Below are 25218 nucleotides of genomic sequence, written 5' to 3' on the forward strand. Positions count from 1 at the left end.
ACTTGATCTCTTTTTTTTTCCTGCTATACTTTTTATCAGAGTTACTTTGTTTACAAATATAAATTTGGTTATTGTGTCAAACCAAATGATGCCAGCTCTGTCATCTTCTGTTCGAATCTTGACCTGTCTCTCCAGCCCTCTCCTTACATGTTTAGTCAACAGTTCAAGCTTAACGTGGCTAAACTGGGCCTTTTAATCCTGGCTTCCAAAGGTCTTTCTCTGACCTCCTTTTTGGACTGCTGAGGAAACTGCCAGCATCATCTATTATTCAGCCCTGTAAATTCAGCAGCCTTTTTGACTCAACATTGTTTTCAGTTGTCACATCCAAGATAACTCCAGATCTTGCATATTCTTCTGAACTACTCTGAAATACAACATTTATTGTCATGCTTCCAGTTAAAACCCAGTCCTGCCTCTCTTCATCTTGTGTCTCAATTGTTATCCTTTTCTTTGTCCTTGACAAATGTGACTTTTATTTTTGAAATCCATCGTGACTGCCAAGATTGCTGTCTCAGCTTGTTCTTTTGATCATGTCACACTTCTCTTTGCATTCCTGTGCTGAATCTGCCTTCTCTGTTTTATCAGCCCCTTGCCTAACTGTTTTTTTCCCAGGCTCTTCATAGCTGCCTTTACTCTTCATCAACTTTCAAGGAGTCATTCCACAGTACCAACTTTCATCATTCATTAATTCAGTTTTCAAATAAATGACTCTGGGCCTCTTCCATCCTGCCCGTCATACTTTGGAGGAATTCTTTGCACGTATTCATGCAGTATCCCATTGTTTTTTCTTCGAACCCCTCCATAAAACACTCCCATGCTAGAAACTTGTTAAACTCAGCAGTGCTGAGACTGCTGGTACGCCTGTCATCCAGAGGTGTGCTGTGTCTTGTCACCCTGTTGTCATTTGCTTGGGATGAGGACAGCCCATCTACTGGCTTGTAGATCCAGCCCGTGAGATCATTTTTCTGGCCTCTCTTGTTTCTGTTGTGGCCTTGCAGAGGTGTGGCTTGGGGGGAATGGCTGCATGGGTCAAATCAGCCAAGCCTTCTGCCGTGTCAGCCTGGCATGGCTGGGGTGAGCTGCCCGCAGCGTACTCACCCGGGAGGCACCCGGGGCAGGGGAGGGATGGAGGGCATCTGCCAGGGCTGGGAGTGCGGGCTCCTCCGTGCCTGAGGGTTTGTGGGGAGGAGTACTGCAGTCATGCGTCTCAGAGATGTCCCAAGGGCCATCTGGCCCTTACCTTTCAAGGGTTCGAATTAAAGTGTAAACTCCCTCGGGTTACCTTTTAACTCATTTATTTTTTAATCACAATTAACTCTTTATAGGAACTTCTTGTAAGAAATGTTGGGTCTTGGACCATGCTGAGGACTTCTGAGGGCTGTGGTGACAGAAATATCCTGGAATAACAGTAAAGAGCATACTGAAAACCGGCAAAGTCAAATTTTGCATGTATGTTTGAAAATGGTGACAGCTGGGGCCTTCCTTATGCGTTACAGGGGTTGTGTGTGTTGTCTGCAGCTTCTGCCTGCAAAAGATCCCTCTGTCCCGCTGGGAGTCCCGCTCTGTCGCCTGACAATTTCCCATCTTTCTGCTTGTAAATATGAATGGTAAGACATAGCATTTACTGTTCCACATGCAATAAATATATCTAATTAGAACAATGCAGAGTAAGGGACTTAAAATCCCTGCATATTACTCTTATAAGGTATTTATAGTCTTCTGGTACTTCAAAAGGGAAACAATAACACATTTCATGAACAACATTTGACAGTTAGCAAAATGTAAATGTCAGAAGAGCCTAATTCCATAATTACATCCCTTAGTGACTATTGTAATTCATTTCTTATTGGCCTTCCAAACTGTGCCCTAGACATTTTGGATGGTTCAAAGTGCTCCACAGGGATTTTTAATAGCTACAAGCTTATGGAGATAGGTTTTCTGGATGCCCAGTTCGGTGTATGAAGATTGTAGAAGTCACTGTGAAAAAAAGAAACCAAAAGACAAAACTGGGGTGTGAGCTTGCACGTTGTGAAGTCTAAGGGTGTAGGGATCTAGAGCTTTGGTTTGAGCCTTGTCCTTCCTCCCAACACTTGGCATACAGAGGAAGGCTGGAATTTCTCTCCTTCCTCTCGTCTGGAAATGTTCTGATCTAGAGCTGAGTTCAGCCTTCTTGTAGTGAGTATCCACAGGAACTGCCTTGTGGTATTTCTGACGCTTAATTGGCACAAACATAAAATAAAGCTATTACAGACATTTTATCCAAACTGAAATAATTTGTGGGAATTTGTTGTAGTTGTATTTTTTCAGTGTGGAAAGCGTACAAAGTTGATCGCTTTCAAAAAGGCAGAAAATTAGATTTTATGACTTTGGTGATGGTCTCATTTGGCTGTATATGGCCTCCTGTTGTTTAATCCAAGCACCCCAGTACGGATTTAAGACAGAGGGACACTGCTACCTGTGTCCTGTGTTACGGTGTGGGGGATCTCACTGTGTCCGTATTCCCAATTGCCATTTGCCTCCATTGTGTATGGGGGTGGGTATCTGTCTATAGAGCTGTTGTAGCAAAAATTACTATGTACACACTTCAGATTTTGTGTAGTTTTAATGTTTGGTGTGCTTAAAACAGAATTTGGGATGACTTTTACTAAAAAGTTAAAATTCAGCTTTTGATTATAAAGACGTTTGTTGTTGTGTATCCTGTTATATAGTGGAGCTGCACTGCATCCCTCCAGTAAGGTGGTGTCCCATGGCAGAAAGCTCAAAGTGTAGAGTTATACTGGGGGGGGGTGTGTGTGTGTGTGCCTATAATCCTGACCCATTTGTGATTTAGATAAATAAAGTAGGATATGAAAGCCACATGACAGACTTGCTGACTACAGTGGAGCTATATTCCTTTTCTCCAGCTGCAATTTTGCCTTATAGAAGAGCACCCAAAATACAGAATTGCCTGGGGCGGGCGAGTTGCTTGCAAGTACTGATATTTTTAAGCCAGGTTAATGCATTACACACTAGAAGAAAATTTCAGGCCCATTTTCAGCACACGCAGAATTATAATGGCCGAATTTCCAACTGCTTGGGAAAGGATTTAGCTAGAGAAATGCTGACATAATGATAGCGCAGGCAGCTGGGATGCACTGAAACCTCCCTGGAGAACGGTGGGGGACCTGCAGCAGGTGCCATAACAGAAAGTTACGTCCCCCTTTGAAATCCGCTGTTCCTTCCTCTTGGAGATGACTGGGAAGCATTACGCCCCAGGTGTGCCGGTGATTTTCCTTCCTATTCAGTGCATTTTAGCTGCTAGGCTGCTCTGCAATTTTCCATTTGCCCCGGTAATAGCAATACTACGGACAATATTTCTGAATTCCTCTACTAACCTGTAGGCTGTTCATCCTCTCCTGTTGCTGAGGTCAGATGCCAGGGAGACAGATGACCTTCACTGTCAGTGTAATGGGAGAGGGAAACTACAGGAAGGTTTACTTTCAAAGTTACCTGGAGTTTGCTGGATGATAATAATAGATCTCAATTGGCAATAAAATCAGTAGATGATGTTCTGCCCTCAGGAACACGTTTGTGTTTACAGGGAAGTCGGCAGGAGCTTTGTTCAATCTGGTAGTGCAGGGGGACAAGTAAATGCCTTTTTTTCTGCTTAGTTTATGTAATGAGTGTCCCAGTGGAAGGAGAAGAGGACAGGCAGTGGTTGCCGCTGGGTGCTCTTATTTGTCAACGGTCACGAAACACAGATAGCTGCTTTTATCCTTGTCTTTCAGTTGAATAATAAATTTCAGATACTGATAGATCTTTGCTTAATAACTGTTCATAAAAATTGTCTTGCTAAAGCAGATAATTGTACTCATAACCTTTCTGGTTTATGCACTGTGTGCTCAGCATGCAGGCAGCCATGTGTCACAGAGCCTAAGGGCTGGAACAGCATCTCCCGTTGTGCTACCCAGCACCTGGTGGTAATCATGGAATTACAGCAGTGCCTAATGTGTCCCTAAATTGTAGCATTCCTCTAGAAAAAGCAGCATTTAATGGACTCTACCCATCTCCACTGTTAATACTTCTTAATCCTTTGTGGTACCCATCCTAATTCTGCATCTTTGTACTCCCAGCGAAGCAAGCAGCAATATTCCTGCTGACTTTAAAGGAAAGTGTTGTGAAATAGGTGAGGCAGAGCACTAATTAATTTGAGCGTCTTGACATTTAAAACAAATGAGAAGTCTGGGTATCTGAAAATATTGCATATGGCTCGTAGACCCTGCTCTACATAGCTCTGAGTAAATTTTTTTTTCTCTTCAGATAGTCAAAATATGGATCTGAATCCAATTTTTTTGATCATGTCCTTGCTTTTAAAAAGGCTGAGTTGCTTTGTAGAAGGTTTTATAGCCTTCTGGGATCCTTAATTAGCCAAATGCTCTCCTGTGAATGATAGAGGAATTTGGAAGTATTTTGAAGTGTAAAGCACGTGAGAGTGTAACCTGTACAAGCATAAGGCTTAGTGCTGAGCAGTGCTGAGAGTGAAGTAGCGAGGAAGTTCAGTTTTGATTAGGAGAAGTAGAAAACATGCTGTGCACAGAAGTTGTAAAGGGTGGGGGAGAACTGAAGGAATAAGTAGCAGAAAACAAGCCAGCATCCATGCGTCAAAGCTATGAAAGGCTCTACTGTGTGCATTTAAGCAAAGGGTGAGGACAGCACTGCCTGACAGCTTCTCTGAAAGGCAGACCCTGTGTGACACCCACTGCCAGGACAGAAAAGCCACGCAGGGAGAGGGGAAAAGCCGATGTAGCTGAGCCATGCACTCTGCTGGGCGGTGTCTGCATGCAGACCGTTTAATCAAAGTTTGCTTTTGGAGGTTTCAGTTAGGAGGAGAAGACTAAAACTAAACATTCAGCCTGCTTTACATGACAATGAGCAGGGAGGAAACAACTCTGGGCATTAAAATGTGCAAATGGGAGCTTTAGGGTTCCCTTTGGGAAGGTGCCAGGGCAGAACTTACAAATACTCTCCCTTGCCTGAGCCAAAACTTGGGACCATTGTAACACAATATGCCAAGCACCTACTAAGTGTAACTCCAGAAATCCCTGGGGGGAGGGAACGACACCCAAAATCGAGCCAAAAATTACCTGCAAGTTCTTTATTGTTTTTAGAGTCTCTTTGAGGTCTGCCTTTTAAATTTTATTTTATTCTTATCTTAGAGCTCCAGTACTGCACATACTCATTGTGTTGCTACGGCTGCTTTATATCCTAGCTTAAGTGTCTGTTGTGGGACCTGAACAAATGAAGGAGTGGCACGTTTATGGGATTACCTGAAGCTTGTTTATATATGCAACTGTAACTCAAAGGAAAACGTTTCCTCTCTTTTTCTGTGGGAAGACTGAAAATAGACTGGCGTGGTCTTTATGGCCAGGACAGGTAGTTAATGATGCTGTTTCTGAATTGTAAAGCTCATCACTCTGGAGCCCTCCTTTGCTAACCTGCAGGTACACTCTATCTGTCAACAGCCTTCAGGTGCCTTCAACACAGGCGTTCTTACAATGCATTGTGACTGTACACCTCCAGCTAAGGAATAATCTCTGATCTTACAATATTGATAGAGGTTGTTCCTTAGTCTTCAAAAAGTCTGGCATAGCTTCGCAGACTGGTTCTGCATTGGGAAGAATATCCATCAGCTCAGACATCTCTGCTGGGAACCAGGAAGATTTCGCAGGACAATGAGTTTTGGCAAAAGTAGTAGTAGAGAAGGGTGACCCCAGGATGAGAAGCTTAACTGTTTGTGGTACAGAAAGGTAAACTCATGTGTTTCTCGTAAGCAAACTGATGTCTGTGGTAGGAGAGATTTCAGGTTGTCTCCTTTAGCTGCTACTGTATATGCTGGCCACTAGAACATTAAGCCATTAGAGATGAAGAGTTGGGCTGAGTGGGTTTTGTCCAATTCTTTACTGTGCCACTTGAAACCAATGTGTTGTTTTGGAACACAGGATTTCTTGCTTGTATGCTTTGTTCATTTCTGAATATGAAATCACTTTTGTATTTGAAAGATATAAAACATTGTGTCATGTGAACTTCTCAACTTTTGCTTTCATTTTCAGTTGGCTCGTGAACATGACATACTGGTTATATACAGTTTGTGAATTCGTAGAGTCCTTTTCTATTCTTACTCTTCTCTTTACATGTGCTCTCTCTCAGCCCCCTTTAAAATTTTATTAAACTGGTATGAGTATCTGGGAGACAGATAACTATAAAATAAATCCCTCTTGTCCTTTTTCCCCTTTTCCAGAGAAGTTTGTAACATTATGGAAGTAGATTTATGGTTAAAGAAAGTTGCTGTTTGATGACTATCCAGTGAAACTTATATTTTAGTGTCGTCAGTGCGAGTGGGATTTTTGTGATCTTTTCAAGCTCTGCTTTATAGGGTTTGCATGGTAAATCCAGAGAATTGGGGGCTGGTTTTCACTGATGAGCTTTTCAAAGCACAGGCTACAAGAAGAGGGTGGATCATAATGCTTGCTGAATCTTCATGAAGCAGTTAAGACCTGAGACAGTTAAAGCCAAAAAATTACCTCCAAAGCTCCCGGGACTTGTATGAAGGATTTTCTTGTGCTGTTCGTGTAAATCAAAAGCATTTCAGGAGGTGAGGAATATTGGTGTAAAGGAACAAAAGAACCTTGTAAAAGTAAAGGCTCCTCAAAAGACATTCACAGGCTATAAAGATGAGTGCAGTAAAAATATGGAGAGGTTCAGTCATACTGTAACGAACTGTCTCATTACTGAATATTGTGCTCCCTCAAATTCAGGATTTAATAAGTCTGACAAACTTCAGAGTACATCAGGAAAAAATACAAGGCATGGTCAGAGGTGCTATACTTAGGCTGTGTGCGAGCTTTGGCTGGAGAGTAGAGGGTCACACTGGCATCTTTATGGCTGTTTTGATCTACTGACCGTTTTGCAGAAGGTGATGACATGGATGCTAAGGGGGAATACACTCGGGCAGATGTGTTACAGCCCTGGAAACCCAGCAGCGGCCACTGGGCAGCTGCCATCCCAAAGAATAAAATAATATCCTTATAGGCAAGTATTGTTACTTGTAGACCTCATTGAGATGGTGAAACGGCAAGGTAAAACAGCGTGTTGTAGCCTGCAGGTGGTCCCCAGCATGGGGCTGTATTGCATTAGTGAGCTGAGCACGGCCTAATGTGGCCATTGACTTTGGTATCAAGGATCAGGTTTGCTGCTTCTTGGTATTGCCGTGCAAATCCTTCTTTGTTTTAACCATCTGATAAAACAATGGCTGTGTCTGATGCAGAAACATAAGAAAATAGTATGAGACTCTTGGGAGGTCCAGCATCACGGCTTTAGTGTAGCACATCTGTTCTTCCAAAGCTCTGTGAAAATGTTCCTTTGCCCTTTAGGATTTTCTTTGTCCTAGAACAACATTTGCAAGTATGTATTTAAAATATAACTTGGGATTAATAGTAATTGGACAAGGGTTTTATATTTAGCTAACTACTTTCACTGCTGGTATAATAAAAAATTGAAAAGCCATTGAAGTGAAGATACGAAATTGGCTATGTGTGCGTTTCAGTTTTGTTTTGTTCCTTTCCAAATTCATATATCTAATAAATGGATCTTCTGCATGAGCAACTTAGCATTTGCTTCCTAAGACAATGAACAATAACTAAATTCATATCTGGTCTTTGTCAGACATTATTACAAATTATGAGAGCCAGACAGAAGTTTATTACCTTAGTAGTGTTCTCTTTCACAAATTAGGTTCTTGGAACATCCAGCTAGCTCAGTATCGTAGATCCATTCATCACAATTAGACTGCTGTGCTGCCAAAGTTAAGTCCCGCTAACTTAATTGACTCCCGTTGTATGCTGGGGGTCTTGGGCGAGGACAGCCCCAGGCCAGTCGAGAACACCACTGCATGTGCCCGTCACAGGAGGCACGAACAAGGGCGCTCGTCTTTGCTCTCTCAAGAATTTGCTGCTCTCACTCCCCAGATGAGATACGGGCAGTAGCAGGGTACTTTTTTCATCAGGGAGAGGAAATAGTAAGGATTAATTCAGGTTCTAGCTGAGGCTGAAGGACCTGTCATCCCAAGTCCAACCAACCAGACTCCTACCTGGGGTATTTCTGCCAAGTGCTTGCCTTTATATAGGATGAATTGGAGTGTACAGATCAAGCTTAGTCTAGCACTTCACTTGAAGACATGTTTATCCTTACACGTATGATTATGCTCACTGACTTTCATCCTTCCTCACTCAGCTGCGTGTTGCCATGTAAGCTTGGGAAGTCACATAATCTGTTTTTTGCTTCAGTCTCCTCAGTTGCAGGAAGCGAATGCCTCTTAAGAATTTATTGTCATTATTGTTATTAAAAGGAAATTGAATTTACACATCTTTTGGGTGCTTTGCTGTGTCACAGCCAGACTGCTGACCCCCTGGAGGCGCTGAGTCTGTGATAACCGGGGCTAAATCTGTCTTGATTCTTTATCAGCACCGTATTTTATGTGCCCCTTTGTGATACATAGACGAAGCTTTGATGTGCATATCATCTGAAAGTCTGCTTTTTGTGCCAAGTGTTTTTATTGCAAAGCTTGTGCACTGAAACGCCTTTTAGAAGTTGGCGCTTGGAAAAGTCTTTCTTTAAGTTATTGTCTGCAAAATCAGTGTTTACGGAAGAAGCACGGGGATTAGACAGATTTATTTTCTTCTCGTTGTGAAGACGAGCTAAAGGCTGCCATCTGAGAAGTCCCTTCAGGCTTGGAGGACACTCCAGAGATTACATTTTCCTTTTCTGCTCCTATTCTTGCCTTTTTGTGTCAACGGAAAGTCCATACCCTATTGCTTAGTCCAAACTCCATGAGTGGCTTTGGGCCAAAGAGATTTGGGGCTGGACCATTCATTTCAGCTGTGCAGTACCTAGCACGTGCTCAGTCTCCTTCAGGGGAGGGGTTCAGCTCTCACTCCATGGCAGTGTGCTCGGTTTGTACTCTTTTATGATCAAAACTGGTCGTCTTGGCCAGTGCCTGGAAATACCTCCCAGTACTGAAACCTTCATAACCACAAGAGGTTTCTGGTGGGTTTTGCTTTTCATGTATTCATATGTGACACTTCTTTTTTGAAAGCTGAATTGAAATGGTAGGTAGTTCCAAGACGGCTTGCTGTTCTAGTAGGGGCTCAGTATTTTGATAATTGTTGAGCTCTCTTCCTTTTCTAGTTCAAACTAGATGAATTTTCCATGTGTGGTAATAGACGTTTATATAGCAGATTTTTTGGTTTAACAAAAAAGTTGCCCATACCAACTACTACCACATTTAAGCCAAATTACTATGGTCTGTCATACTTTGTTTATTCTGCTATCCTCTCCCCATGGACATGCAACTGAAGTGCTCGTCGGCTGCGTGTGGGGAAGGTAGGAAAGGACTGTCACATTCAAAGTACAGTGTTTCCTCTTTTGCCTTTTGTTCCGACACAAGAGTTTCTAAAGCTGTTTCTCTTGTGAGCGCAATTTTTCCTCCTTTCCTCAAACATCCTTTTTTTGTATCATATGGCCTGGGTGAACTTTTCCCCTTTCTGATCAACTGGAGCAAAATCCAAAAACTATTTCTTTTTATTAATCTGTGGAAAATGGGCCAAAGTAATAGGAAAGAAAAAAGATAATGACAAGTATCTGCCCAGTGGAGGCAGAGGAGACTGCAGCAGTAACACTGCCATTTGCAGCAGCCTGTCACTAATGGAGCAAACGGCAGCAGTGATAAATGCACAAGGTGTGTCGCAAAATTGTACCAGGTTGGTTTCAGCTGCCTCTGACAGCAACCTGGAAGTTCTGTCTCTTCATTTACACTTTAGCAACACCCACAACGTCAGTGAAATGTTTTTATTCTGCTCCAAGTGCTCAGGAACCAGCTGGGAGGAAAGGCTGTGGGTGAATACACTGACGGTGCTGGGGGAGTGGTGGGCTTTCCGGGGGCGTGAGCTCTGCCACCACCCCTGCTCTGGCTGTGCTGTGTCCATGAGTAATTTGTAGGGAGTTTCAAGTTGTTGGTAACTGTAGCTCTGAAACTCACCAAGCTGTCTCCTCTTGGCTGCTTCACATTAAACTGAAAATTTCTGCAGTGTTTAGGGGAAGGCTTATTGTGTTTCCCCCATCTGCTCATCCCCTGCATCTCTCGGTAGACTGATGCCTTGCCGTCTGAATACTAAGTTCCAGAAAACAACACGGGAAACTTGGTGGTGCAAATACGATTTACTGATTCATTTTTTTTCCATTTCACTGACGTTTGAGATTGTTGACTTTTCCCCAAAACTCTCTGTACACAGTCCCATGGAAACACACTTGTCTTTAAGGGGGGAAGGAAAATGAAAGGTTCACAGCTGTTTAACAGGTATCCATGCACCCTTCATGGGTGCCAGGGAAAACTCCATACCAGGAAGGGTGGTTTTGAGGTTTGGATGGGCTGGGGTTTTTTATGTCTACATACAGGGGACTACTCTGCATCCTTGCCTGAAAGTTACAAAACTAGAGAGGTCTGGGATCAGAATCTGCAGCTGTAGAGAATTGTGTTTCACTTCTGCTCCTTAAATGTGTATTTGGACTGTGGGGTGTTTACGATGGAGAAGAGCAGCTCCAGCCCACCTGCGCTGAGTGCATTTCAACAAAACAGCCGAGAAGCATTGCAGCACAAACATCGGCAATTAGAGAAACACTTGTGACCCGTCGTGATCCCTGATCCCTGCAAATCTCACCTAAAACAAACAGGAATTGTAAGGAAACTGCAATGAAGAACATTGGACGAAGTGCTGTAGTATGCACATCTAGAGGAACATTAAGGAACACAGCAGCCTCCTAGGCGTAGCAGAGGAGCTGGCCGCACATCTGTCCCACTCCAGCATTTCTTGCAGCAATGAGATTAAATTAATGTCAGAACCACTCACATGTTTTACAATTCATTGTTTTCACTTGATGTATTGCAGTAAATAATGGTCAGTGTGCTATGGTACTTCGGGCTTGCCAACCTTGTTGTTAAGGTATTGCTGTAATTTTCCATGTTAGGTTCAGCTGCTGTGATTTGTTCAGTGATCTTTGTAAACACATAGAGCCCGATTTCCTAACATGCTGCTGAGCAATCGCAACGCCAGTTGGAGTACAGGGGACTTGCAGGTAGACAGCAGCACAGCGAAAACTATAGTTCATGAAGTTATTTTATTATGAATCCATGATGGATTTTGCAGTTTGGTGAGTAACTTTGGTGTTCGGGGAGCTTTATGTGACCCACAAAATGTATTATTGCTTATTCAAATGTGATAGCAGTGAATAGACAGGAATAGAAGCGCAGAGGGTGCTTGTGCCACGTCTGTCTCCCGCATCCCAGTATCGGTAGTGTGGAAATTCTCGCTGCGGAGCTGTCGGTTGATACCTCCCATCTGAAAACAGGCTCACCGTTTAGTTATTCAAGGTGAAAGGCTGCGCAGCTTAAATCCCTGTGAAACTTGTCCTTATGGATATAATATCGTATGGTACATGCTTCCTGGTTTCGGTGGGGCAGCTTTTATAGGAGGCTTTGCAGCTTGCAGGATATTTTTTGTTGTGGCTCTTAACACTGTGCCCCAGGCTCCACTAAATAGACAACCTCATTAAAAGAGAAATAGCGATAGTAAAGCAGTGACTTTCTCATGCCATCTAACTCACATATTTGACATGATTGCTGGACCCTCCAAGTACTTAATTGATTGACTTAATTGATTTAGTGGCACTGGAGGCTACAGCATGGAAATAAAGGGGCAAGATGAGGATAAGGGGTGAAAAAATTTATGATAGGTGCCAAGCAGCCTGAGGGAAATTAGAAATGCTACAGATCTCAGAGGCAGCTAAATCAATTCAGCGTGATGTACAGGGAGGAACCTGAGGGAAGAGGAGAAGCAGGGGATAGACTGGAGAAAAAGAGAGAAAATAATGGCTAGTGGGAGAGACCAAAGTAAAACCAAGGAGAAGAGGGCAGACATCAGCCTTGGTGCAAGTGGGTGTTTTGGACGTCTTTAAGTTTCACACCAGGAAAAAACCTTCTAGTGTATGAAAAATATGTAATACTGACATCATGTTTAGGCTAGAAAGGACTCATGCCACATGAGATTGTCTTAGTTACCTGGTTTGAGACTTCATCTGTGCTTTCATTTAAAATCTTCAACGTTTGCAACAGTGACTAAAGCCACAGGAGACCTAAAATAATTTGGAGGCTGTGTACAGTGGGGTTTTTTAACAACTGAAGCTTAAATGTTAAATTACATTCTAATCTGTGCAATATTTAATTGACTGTATTGAACCATAATACAAATTAAGTCTTCTCTATATTTGTTCTGTTGTACTGCAGCCCCCCAAAACAATTTGATACCTCACTTATGAATTGGTAAATGGCTCGTAGCAGCACTCAGCAAAGATACAGTAAAAGCATCAGATGGCATGTGGTGGAATCCATCAGCATGGGCATACGGGGGTGTCATAAACAGCCCTAAGATATGAAATAATTATTTTATGTGCTTATGACCCACTAGAGATAGGATTAAGTCGTGGTAAAACCTTGACAATATTTTTTTTAAGAAAAAAAGGTGGAGGAGAAAGAGAGACAGATCAGCTTGTGGATATTGACTGCTGAGCACTGACCAGCAGTTCTGCTGTAAGCAATTTTGTGTGGCTTTTGTTTTGTTTCAAGACTGTTTGTATCAAGTATCAGGGGGGTGGCTACATGTGAGCTGTTACAAACCGAGGGATAATGATGACATTTCTATTGGGTGGTCTCATTTTACTGGACAGATTAATCTATGTGGATGCATCAGACACAGATCTAATAAAAACTCACAAAAAGTGTGTATTTGTAGATAGCTTCAGTGGTAAGTCTGTTGGGTGGCTGGATGAGTTGGTGTTTTTTGTCGTGCTGTCCTTCACTCTAGTGCGTGTCTTGCTGTGCTGTGAAGGGCTGTGCGGGCTGCGTCCTTAAAACAAAGATTTACAGAAAGGATGCATTTCTGATCTTGCATTTATGGTTGTAAATCTCTCCTAACTGCAACAGGAGTCTCATTTCTGCTTTGCAAGAACAAAGAATCAGGGACTCTAAATAATATTTAGAATAAAGTATTGGAATATGTAGAAAGGGTACATTAGATTAATGGAGGGCTGTGAAAGCACAGGTTTGGAGGAATCTTTGTATCTACATTTCAGTACAGCTGTATGTGTACACCATTGCATTCCATGTGTATGTTCCATCCCAGGATGCCTCAAAAAAATGAAAAACTCGCTAAAAACTCCATACAGTAAAATATGTGAAAGGATAATGTTGCAGTCACCTTTACTTAACTTGTACTTCTATTGATACAATATGTAAAATATCATAAGCATTAAAAATGTAATGATTTTCAAACAGTTAATGAGGGTTCCCAAATAAATTGGAGTGCCTCCATCTGCTCTCTTACATTGTGGGTGATACTTTTCCATGGTAGAATGATCTTCAAATTTAATTCCACGAGGAAGGTATCTGATCACAGTTTAATTTCGGTGCAAAACACTGGCTCGCAATCAATAAAGCAATGTCAAAGAACTTTGATTTAATAGGGGCCACATATAATGTTCCCTGTCATATGCAGAATAGAGAGATGGGAACGTTTCATTTCATTGTAACAGATAGCATGCAACTTGGTTTTCTGAAAAACCTAATAAATCAATATCTCTGTATTATCTAAGGAAGTTCCCATCATTAATTTTAAATGCTTAACACGTTAGGAGAGTCTGAAGTGCACCTTCAGTTTAGCCACGTTCAGCCTGAAGTCAATGACAACACTTCCATTTCCCTACAAGCAAGCAATCTTGATCTTGGGAAGTTAGGAGCCATTTACAGCAAAATGAAAATGAACCGTGTCCAGTCTTTTGGTTTATATGTAGTCATCTGTCTCTTGCATGCCGCCTCTCCTTTTAAATTTCAGTACGTGTTCTACATAAGTCTCATTACTTGTCACTTGCGAGCTCTCAGCCTTTTTGCTTCTACACACACGCATCCTCCCTGATTTTGAATTTTAAAATGTTGTGTTGTGTTTTCTTTTTTTAAACTCTAAAAATAACTGGTTGTTTAGAGATTGCCTGGATACCATGCTGATTTTCAAAATGTGCTTTTCTCAAAACCAGCAGGAATCTGGACCTCAAAGAATTCTTTGTGAGGCTTTGCCTGCTCTCAGAAATAGCATTATCCCTAGATGATATAAGAGCAGGTCAGAAGGTAGGAATTCAAACTAACTGATTGTTTTAGATAAAGTTTTCAAGGACATTATCCTAAATAGAAATGCTTAAGTATTACTTTGGTAATAAAATACTACTTAGACTGAATCGAGAAGGATTCTGGCACTCGTAAGACATGCTTATAGGAGTCTCAGATTCATGTCCTGGCTCTGGAGAGAGTTTTACTCATACGTTTAAAACAAAATTGGGTCTTTTTATGATTAGAATTAACTAAAGAGGGATTTTAAATAAAATGTGAACTTTTGCATTTAGCATTGATTTCAAGTTGAATACTTAACATTTCCATTCATTTTTTTGAGGAAAGAAATTTTTGGAGTTCTTTTACTGCTTTAAATGAAATACCATTTGCTGGCTGATGCTGAGTGTTGCAGAAATAAAGCAAGTCTGGTGCCAATTCTTGGAGAGATCGGCTATATCAGCTCTGGCTCTGCAGCCCCTGCAGATCAGTCTGTCCTCAGAGTCACCCTGTGTGCAGCTGGCTGCTGCCGCTGCTTTTCTATACCTACAAATACTGATTCTGAACCTAGGGTGCTGGGTAGGTAGTAACTAGGTAACGTGATATTTTCTATTGAATTATATCTCACCAAAAGACACTGAGAAAAACCTTCAACTGAAGCGTTTAGTTGAATTATTAAAGCAAGCAAAGTTTGGCTACGTTTTAAACAGAAAATAGGCTTAAAGAGTTGAGTTATTAAGTGGTTTTTATACCAGGATACATTTGCTTGTTTAATTCCACAGGTGTATTGAGATCCAGGTAAAACACTGATGAAAGAGAAATCGTACCACTTTTTAATGGAACATTGTGATGGATATTTCTTACTCTGTTTTTTTAATAGCTACTACAGCACCACCATGCAGTTCATGAAATTTCATACATCGCAAAGGATATCACAGACCATCGAGCGTTTGGATATGTATGTGGAAAGGAGGGAAACCATAGATTTGTGGCAATAAAAACAGCCCAGGCAGTAAGTATCAAATCACTGTCATTTTCTACAGTGTAACTCAACAGAAAAGCTGTGTTCATAAGAAGCTGTTCAAGGGGCCAGTCTTGTGTTGTTCGTGGTTATGCTAGACATGTCACAAGTGTCTGCTTAGATGTCCTTCAGCAGCAGATTAACAAAAGCAGCTAGGGAAAAAGGGAACGTATTTCAATATTTTCAACTTTTCCTTATGTATTGGTTTTTAGTTATTTGTATATATTAGTTTTACAATTAGTTATTGTTTTTCTTTCTGCCTAAACTAGACTGGATACAGGTAAGTGTGGTTATAAACCTATACTCATTTAAACAGAAACTGATAGATCCCAAATAGCTACTTTGCACATAGTCTACTGTAATTCCATTGTATAAGAAACCACTGATAAATATGTCTTTACATTCATATATGTGCCTTTTATATTCATAATTGTAATTGTAATTAATTTTTAAGTATAATTAGTTCGACAGAAATTAAACTGAACCTGGACGCTAAGGTACAAATTGATTCCCTATGAAGTTCTCTCCTGTTGTGGAGGTGCTGTGACTGCTCTATCAGCAGGATGCCATAAGAGGTGTATATTTTCCCCTATAGAAGCTTGCCTTCCTGTTTTTGCTTCCATAGGCTGAACCTGTAATTCTGGACTTGCGAGACCTGTTTCAGCTCATCTACGAACTGAAACAAAGGGAAGAAATGGAAAAAAAGGCACAAAAGGACAAACAGTGTGAACAAGCGGTATACCAGGTACACGCATAAGCTTAACCTACTGCCAAGAACAGTATGGTTTGAAGTACCCCCCAGAGTTGCTCCAGAGAGGCACTGAGCATCCTCAGCATTTCTTAACAGCAAAGGGTTTGAATGGTGCTAGCTTCAAATGGACAAGTGTGAACCTAACAGCCATCGTGAGCTCAGAAGTAGGATTAAAGAGTGATGAAAGCTATCACCTGGTGTGTGATGAACATGTTTAGCAACTGGAAATGATCTGTTCATTTCCTGTGTAGTGTTTCTTCTAATTCAGAAGGAAAACTTTAATGAAGGTCAGCGTCTTGTGAGTCAGGTTTTTAACAGTGACTAATACTTTAGGGAAGATTCAGTATACTTCTGAATGTGTGTATTTGAACCAAATCAAATAAGGTGCAGATTGTTAAACATGGATGAAACTTGAATAAAGCTGCTTTGTACAGTAATGTGACTTTATCTGTATACTAAAGAAAGAAAACTATATACTTACCTGCCCATTTTGCTTATTTCTTTGCTGTCCTTTAATTTCTGAATACAGTTCTTTTATCTCTACTGTTTATGTTCTTTGCTTTTACTGCCTGTCCTCTTACTTTGCTGTAGACAATTTTGGAAGAAGATGTAGAAGATCCTGTATACCAGGTAATTTCTGAAGCTGTATGGCCTTGGAGTTTCAGAAATGGCTAGATATATGTTGTCTTCAAACACAGCCAAAACCTTTAACAAGAGGTTTGGAAATTTACTGAGCTAGGTCTTCTGAGAAACTTGTAAGATTTTTACAGAAAGTAGCATATTTAGACATTAAGCTGTAAGTAATAGCACAATATATCTGCGTAGAATAGAACAGAATATTTGTACTGGAGTATGGAAATACTAAATTTGTCATAAATATTTCCTAATATGTGGGTTGTGAGTCCAGATTTTAAGTTTCCAAATGAGATTTGTAATCATTTTTGAATACAAACTGTAACTGAAGAGGGAGTTACTTTGGGAATAAGGAAGGTGACATCTTCTTCTGATAGCAATCAATTGACATTTTGTTTTTTACTTCTGTGGGGCCAGAATTTAATTCAGAGGATGAATATTTGGAAAACAACCACAGTGGCATTGTTATTACAACACACTCCTTTGTTGACATTTGGGCTATGATTTAATAATAGATCTGAAATCTAAGTCTTGTTTCATCCAAGCAAAATGTCTGGGAGCCAAGATGATTATCAGAATTATGTCAATATATTCATGTCCAGTACCCTACTGAGCGTGAAGAAGAAAAAAATGTTATTGCATTCTTATGTTTTTGTGATGAAACAAAATATATGATAGTTTACTTTTTTTTTTTTTTCATGGAGATTTTGTGTTCTTCCACTTAGGCATGTCAGTGGGAGGCACACTGAAAGAAACTGATTCAACTATTAGTGAATATTAAACAGTGCCTAAGGTGCAGCAAGAAAGATGATAAGAATTAGGATGCCCTAGATTACTATTCACCTTTTATAATGTCAGGAGTTTTACTTTGTGCTCTTCACAATAAAGCAGGCACCTGGAAATGAAAAGTTTTGTGACAGCCTTTTGCCATGTGGCCCGTGGTGCCGGAGCACCAGGCTGTTCTCCCAGTTTGGATTTAGCTTTCTTATTCGTAGGTAATAAATACATGTGGAAATAATTGCCATTATGTAAAAGAGGCAAAATTCACGTTGACTTCAGAAAATTAATATTGGGCCACAGGCGGTCTCCCTAGTGAGAAAGAATTAGGAAGTTGCTCTAATGATCATTAGAGGAGATTTAGGTCCGTTCGTTGCCGGTTTATGAAATACAAAACAACCTTACTCTGCGCTTGCCGACAGACCGGTTGTCCTGCTGCCAGCCTGTACTTTGAACTTGTTTCTTTAATGCCTGCCTATGTTTTTACGTGGAATTCCAAATGGCCTTTTTCCCTTCTGTTTCATCTTTGACTTTTCCTCTCTGGCGGCTGGTGTAATAGTACATTGTGTTTGAGGCTGGACACGAGCCAATCCGTGAGCCTGAAACGGAAGAAAACATTTATCAGGTATAAAATCGCTAACCTCGGTGTTTTCATTGCAATGATCGCAAGCATTTAGTAAAGCACATTTCATATATAGTTCACTTTTACTAGTTTTCATTCATCACAAAAATGTCTGGCGTTTTGTTCGGGTGGCATGGCGTGAATAATCTGCCCGGTCTCAGTGTGATTTCTCTGTTGTTTGCCATTTCAACTTTCACAAGTTTTATTAACTTCGTCAACTTATAAAGAGTCTTAAACTTTTGAGTACACCATTTAAGGTGATAAAGACTGGATTCTCTTTTTTTCCTGTTAATTTTTTGAAACTATTGATACTTATTCTAAGAAACAGATACTGAAATCTCATGGAGGGCAGACCGTCCAAGCCGTTCTTAGAAAGACATTTTGATGGTACTGCTGTTCTTTCTGGCTAACCCAGGAAATAACTGCGGGAAACCTAAGAGCTCTCAATGGATATCCCCTAGACTGGGGAAGATATTTTCAGAGTGCATATGTTACGTTAGAGCCCAAGCTTGCATTCTTCACACTGACAAAAAATTGCATTGAAAGCAATATAAAATAATCTTTTGTCATTCAGTTTATCCTCAGGGGATCAGTACAGGGTTTATTAAAATATAATGTAATTCATTTTGTATCACACACTAGAGGCAAAAACGAAAGGATAGAGTAGCTGTAAGCCAAAATAGAAAGAAGCTAACTGGGAAAGGAAATGCAAGTTAAACATTAAAAAATAACAGTCTTATAGACCCCATCACAGGGTCATTAAGATGAGATGAATTTACCCCGTCTCTGTTGATTCCCTGGCACCCCTGCCATGCACACTAGAATATGCATCTTCCTGCATCTCTAGACCAAGACATGCAAAGCTCTTGAGGTGACAGTATGCCTAAGGTTGAAAATTTTCTAACACTAGTTGTCAGTTCCATGCTAGAAACAAAAATCCCATGACGACTCCATTTAGATGAAAAAAATTCTATTGTTGGTTGTTGAACTGCAGGGCTATTAATGACATTTTAGAGAAGTACTGGTGGCAGCAAGCAGAATGGCGTCGTGGCTCCCAGTGTTCAGAGATCTTAGCAAACTTTGGTGGGTAGGGAAGAAGTAGGAACTGTGTTCTGAGGAATGGCCTAAAAAGCAGGAGAGGACTTTTTGGACATTTTCTTTTTCTTAAAATGGAAATAGAAGATGATAAGCAAATAGTGAGGTCTCGGCTCATCTTGAGGTACTGCTGTTACTGTCCTGTAGGTCACCAGAGAGTTGCTCAAGGCTTCATTTGATAGTATCTGGGTGTGATGAAGTGCTTCCTCCCACGGTGGTGCATAGAAAATACCTGTGATGAATATACCGTACTCTCGGTATATGCACTCTAGCATTGCCCTTCTCTGTATTTACTACAGGCAATAACTTGAATACAGCAAATGCTGAGATTAGGGAGCTAGGAGTCTTCTTCTGTTACCTGTTGTAATTGGCAGATGCTGAAATACTGCTGCTGCAGAATTGCCCAGAGCTGTGAGCTTCCTACTTCCCATGGACTTCATGAGCTCTTGGCCTGCTATAAATCTGGATTCCCACTGGGATCTTACATGCAGATCACCGGCAAAATTGTTTCTGTTACAAGATCTTGATGAACTCAGAACCATCTAGGCTACTATTAAAAATGAAGTTAGAAAAGGCCCTCTTTTTTTTTTTTTCTTTTTTTCTTTTTTTTTAATTTGGGCTGGTTTTTGCTTTTTGTTTGGTGGTTGCTTTTATTTTTGAGTTTGATGCAAATTACTCCCAGCTTCTAATTGTTACTACAAAGCCTTCCCCATACTAGGCTTTGGTAAACATGCATCTGCTCAATAACCTCATGCATCCTCGCTTCACCCTCACTAAATCTTTCTTCTGATGCTGCTCTGGTTTCTCAGCCAAGAGCTGGTATGCAAAGAATTCACTTCTGCCTTTGTAGGGAAGGTTCCTACCTAGTAGTTAACTGGAGAGGGAGGATATGTGCCAAAAATGACAATTTCTATTTCTTTTCAACATAGTAGAGGTCACCATTTTCTTTTCAAGGATTCTTTCTCGGTCTGTCACCTTTCTTTGATGCATTACCCCAAAGACTGTCTGTGTCTGTCTGCTCTCTTAATGTTGTCTGTCCGTGTAAGTTGCTGTAATGTGTAAGTTAGGCAAGGGCTCGATCACTGAGCACGTACCTCTCATCTAGTGTCAGATTTTTTAATAGCATCTCTTTTTCTGCCTGTTGTTCCAGTGAGGCGGGGATGGGATTTTGTTAGGTGGTTTTGCACTGCGTGTGTAGCAGCACTTGGTCTCCACAGAGCAGCAAGTTCTTCTCGGTGAGGAGCTGACAGTCTGAGATGGGGGTTTCTGGGTTGCAGTGCTTGAATTGCTGGTAAGATGCAAGTACATCAGAATGGTTCCCGGCCTGTCACAGAGTTGTCAGCAGCAGTAGTGCGGGTACCTCTTTGCTGATACCGCTAATCAAAGGAAAAACAGGAGAAATCCCTTGCAGACTCCAAGTCGAAGTAGCAATGCAAGAAAGCGTGATGATAGACGGCAAGTAAAGACAACAAGAAGACAGAAAGTATCAAGTTGGGAGAGAAAATGTCTTTTGGAAAAGTTTCTCTGTCTTGGTGTTAGAAGTTAGGAGCTTTTCTCTAGTATAAGTATAAGCTGGAGTAAAAAAGGGGGCATCGATAGTGCAGGGAAACGCTCATTCCACAATAAGCTGTGGATAGGAGTGGGCAAATTGGGATGACTTCATGGAGAAGCTGGAAGGAAGAAGAGAATGACTGAAGGGGAAACTTTCCAGAGAGAACAGAAAAATGCACCCTGATGATAGTTTATAAATAGCATATCCTACCACTTCTGTCCTCTTTTTATGAACACTAAGCTTTCCGGTGACTCACTGAATAGGCCATTCTTGGTTACTGCTCTTACACTGTCACTTAAAGCTCGCTCTCTTTACAGACTGTTATATCCATGAAATTGAATTGTTCCACTGTTAACAGTTTCACATATCTAATGTGATAGGTGGTTTTAGTGGAAGTGGCCAGTACTTTGAGAAAACCAAGGCAGGCAAGACATCCTTGGGATAGGAGTAGAAGAAATCTTTTCACAAGCTTTTTCAGTTTCTGTGAGGGTTCTGCACTCACGCTCTCAACAAACTTTTGCTATGTGCACCCAGTTAAAGACACATGGTTTCCCATAAAGACTTTGATGTTTAAACATGGACAAGAGAATTTGAACAGTAGAGACAGGTTTTGATATATTACCCAGAATAAGAAATTACGGCACATCTCAGTGAATGAATACCATTCCTTTGGCTTCCCCTAAACCGGTCCTACTCTAGTATCAGAACTCTAAGATATTCATTGCCTTAGAAAACAAAAAGGTGATCAGTTTGTCATACCTGCAGTATTATTTCTCCTGTTGACCTGTGAGGTTTCATTGATGTCTGAAATGTAACCTTCTTATGCTGAATGCCCTTGTTCAGTGGAAAAGTAGCACTGATTTACTTAGAACATTCATGCCACTTTAGAGCATGTTTTTACAGTTCTTTTTGGTTGTGCCATTTACAATAAATGTTCTGCACTCCTAGGAAGGAAAAGAAATATAATCGCAAATTAGAAATATGTAAACCAGCAGTCCTTAGGCAAGCAGAGCCCAGTATTAGAAAGCAACTGAATTTACATGAACAGGTTATGAATGCCCAAGGTGCAAATCATGACTCAACTAAAGACTCGCCCAAAGTTTTTTAAGTGCATCGTCCCCTGTCCACACGAGACTGTTGACTTCAGCTCCCTGGCCGTGTCAGACTGACAGGCTGGTAATTCCTTAGTGAAACAGCAGCATTGTAACCAAACATTGCTTAGAGCAGCCGCAGGGCCCTGTCACTGCAAGGGTACATGTTCTGACTTTACTTGGCTTGGATTATTAAATGAATTGGAAGGAAAAAATCTAATGCCATAGGCCAAACATCTCTTTCCCTTAAAATTGGTAGCTCTGCTCTGGATCTCTGCTGTGGAGGAATATGACATGCTGACCTGATCATGACTTCCATATGTGTCTTCTAAACCGTGGTTAAAATGAAGAAAACAACCACTGGAGTAGGAAGGAGATCCGAGTGCACCTGACCATAATGCAACTGAAATTAACTGAGAATGCGAATCTTGTTTCTGAACACTACTGGGCTTTAGGAGTTAAAACATTTAGATATCTGGGGGTTTTTTCTTCAATATTTTCTCTGCTAATGATACTGCTTGGATGAAAAGGGAACCATCCTTGATTTCATTAGTATTAAATGACTATTGTGTACATAAATATCAGTTGCTGATTTCTATTTTTCATCAAACCCACTTGGGTACTGACCTTTGTTCTAATTTGCTGTTGCAGGTTCCTACCAGCCAAAAGAAAGAAGGTGTTTATGATGTGCCAAAAAGTCAACCTGTAAGTGTAAGTATCTTCCCTATTTATACACAGTAAAGAAGGTGTGTTTCTTAGCTCCTGTGACTTTCATTGTTGTATGTAAGATTTGGTCTGTTCCTCGTGATGTGAATTTTATCATTGACATGTTGTGGGTTGATCGGGGTTGTGCAGAGTAACCAGGATTGTAATGTCACTTACATCCATCTCATTCATTACTTAAATCTCTTTTCTGTCTTTTCTGACTCATTCTTATGAAAGTCACCATTTACAAATGTGTTAGCTGTGGTTAAGAGTCAACAGTGAGCCTTCTGCATGTTAATGCATGAATTGTTGCTGCCTGGATGACAAGGGGTTGCTCTATTACCCAACACTGTGCAGGGCTTACCACTCTGAGCAAGCGTGGGCTGCCTCTTTGCCCCCGTGTGCTCTGTCAGAGCCATACTTTACATACTGTGCTCCTCACAGCTTGCTTTGTAGGACAGCAGGGGAGGCAAGGTCTGCATAGAGTGGAGGTTGAGAGAAGTAGCATTAGGAATAGGTATGTCAGAACATTGTCTGTGACCTCTGTGGTGATTTTCTGCAGCTATAATGTCTGTACCTCTTGGAAGACTTCCTGGTGAATACAGTGTGCTGATAGGTAAAGATTTCATAAGGAGCTTCAAAGGAAACGTTACTGAAAAATGGGAATTTCCATTAGGATTACTTTTCTGTCATTCAGAAAAAGAAAAAAACCAAAAACCAAACCAAACCAAAAAGTTACATCAAACCCCAACCTAGCATACACCATAGAAAAGCAATTATTTTTCCAATAAAACTGACTTCTGTGGCGGCTTAGTAAGATCTGTAGAGTTGCAGGGCAGAGATATGTGCAGTTGCCGTTACTTTAACCAGCAGAGGGAAACTCTGAAAGGAGCTACATCAGGATTGTGTGCAACAAGACCTCACTCAACAAATTCCTGACTGGCAAATTTTTTTTTTCTCTATGTATTGCATTGCTTTCTAGTTTTTGTGGGCTGTAATCAGCACAAGGAGATTTCTTCCCAATATTGCCATGTATTATTTCTGTAGTGCTCTAAGCATACAAGAGGCTAAGGGTCAGTATACACTGTCAACTCAATTCTGTCCGTCCTGTGGCTTGCATGGACTACTATTTTAATAGTAGACTATTAAAAACTAGGGGTGGTATGCTGTTGTGTCCGAGTGGCGCCATTCCCTTTCTGTGTATTGGCATTTTGAAGCGGTGAAATATTTTTCCCCAGAATGCATAAGGAATAGTAACAAGTGGTTGAGAAAAGAAGTGGAGTGACAGATGCCATAGCAGCAAGACATGCATTTGCTGAAGGGTGGGTTATACTGTTTGATGTAAATTTGTGCTATAAATAACCTCGAGAAATTGTTCAATTAAATGGGTTTCGCAGAAAATTAGTATTTCTGAGGAGTTGTGTGAGAATGGAGAAAAACAAAGGATAAGGTCGGGAATTTCAGTCTGCTGTAATTGTGGGGAAAATGCTTGTATTCAAGAGAGAGGCTCCTTTCACATGAGGATGTAGTAACTTGCACAGCTGGGGCTGAGCACAGAGACCAAGGTGTCGAATAAAAAAGATAAATGCTGGGGATGGGCTGGATGGGGACCTGAATTGCGATACTTCTGTGGTTTGCACAAACAAACAAGACTTGCCATAAATATTTCATGATAAGCCACTGGGAGGAGGGAGGCATCATCGTGTTGCCTGGGAAAATCTAGTAAAATAACTCATGTTGCATAACTAATTAAGGTATTTGCGGGCACAGAATAGCTGTCGATTTTTCACTCGTTTCTCATATGGTTCAGTGTTACAATTTTTCCGCTGTACATTTCCTGCGACTTTTTTATTATTCCTTCGGCAATGTTTCAGATTTACTCTGGGTATAGTCTGTAATTTAGGTTGTTGCAGTATGACTGGGTGTACAGTACACTTGCAATCACGTCTGCAGACACTTTGGTATTAGACTGTCCTGGTAAAGAGCATGACTGTGATATGTAGGGCATATGGAATCTACTCTGTAATCATCAAATATATTTAAACTGTCACCTCCATGAAGCTGGTTGCAGGCCTAAATCTTTTTTATGGTATTTCATGGTTAAATTTAAAGTGATTAGACTTTTTTCTCCCAACAAGTTATATACTTTAATTTATGAATAAAAAGAGAAGAAAGAGAAGAGGAAGAAATAGGTAGCTGAGATTTTGTTTCACCTTTTTATATTAGTATGTATTAAAAGAAAAAAAAAAAAAGTAGCAATAGCTCTTAAAATTAGCAATTTAATATTCCACTGCCCATCTGATTTATTGCTCACCCTTCCACATGTGAGACTCTGTCATTGGGACACTTGCCATAATTTTTTTTTTCAATTTATAGCTGTCATTATTATATAAACCTCTAAAATTCAATCTGAGAGCAAATAATCTAGCTCATCTACCTGGTTTAAACATGTAAGGACACATTCTTTATTAGGAGGTCTTGCTTTCAGTAATTTCATAATGGATGAATAAAGTGAAAAACTTTTTGTAGCTCATAATGGGTTTCAGGCACCATGAATTCTCTCTCCTGACAATAAATACACCACTTAATAAAAATGCAGCAAGTTTTGCTTGAGTTCAAACTGAATTGCCCACGTTCCCTGGACAGAGATCGATTTTCCGTCTTGGGATTGTTTTCCTCTGGTGCCTTCCTGGGCAAGTTACTTCCAGTCCCTGCACATAAAAGTGAGG

General features: G+C 40.7%; 1 protein-coding gene across 13 annotated transcripts in view; it reads left to right on the forward strand.

Annotated features, from left to right (window-relative positions):
* The window catches only part of DAB1 (DAB adaptor protein 1), a 566655-nt gene that overhangs the window by 503354 nt on the left and 38083 nt on the right, over positions 1 to 25218 (forward strand). For 11 of the 13 annotated variants that reach the window (XM_080406386.1, XM_080406380.1, XM_080406385.1 and 8 more), the window contains 5 exons: positions 15123 to 15254; positions 15889 to 16008; positions 16606 to 16644; positions 17984 to 18049; positions 22436 to 22495. In XM_080406386.1, the coding sequence (XP_080262512.1) occupies positions 15123 to 15254; positions 15889 to 16008; positions 16606 to 16644; positions 17984 to 18049; positions 22436 to 22495 (417 nt within the window). The remainder of the gene's footprint in view (positions 1 to 15122; positions 15255 to 15888; positions 16009 to 16605; positions 16645 to 17983; positions 18050 to 22435; positions 22496 to 25218) is intronic. The other 2 variants (XM_080406381.1, XM_080406379.1) reach the window with 1 other exon arrangement.

The sequence above is a fragment of the Falco punctatus genome (genome assembly GCF_963210335.1).
Source record: "Falco punctatus genome assembly, chromosome: 11".
Classification (NCBI taxonomy): Eukaryota; Metazoa; Chordata; class Aves; order Falconiformes; family Falconidae; genus Falco; species Falco punctatus.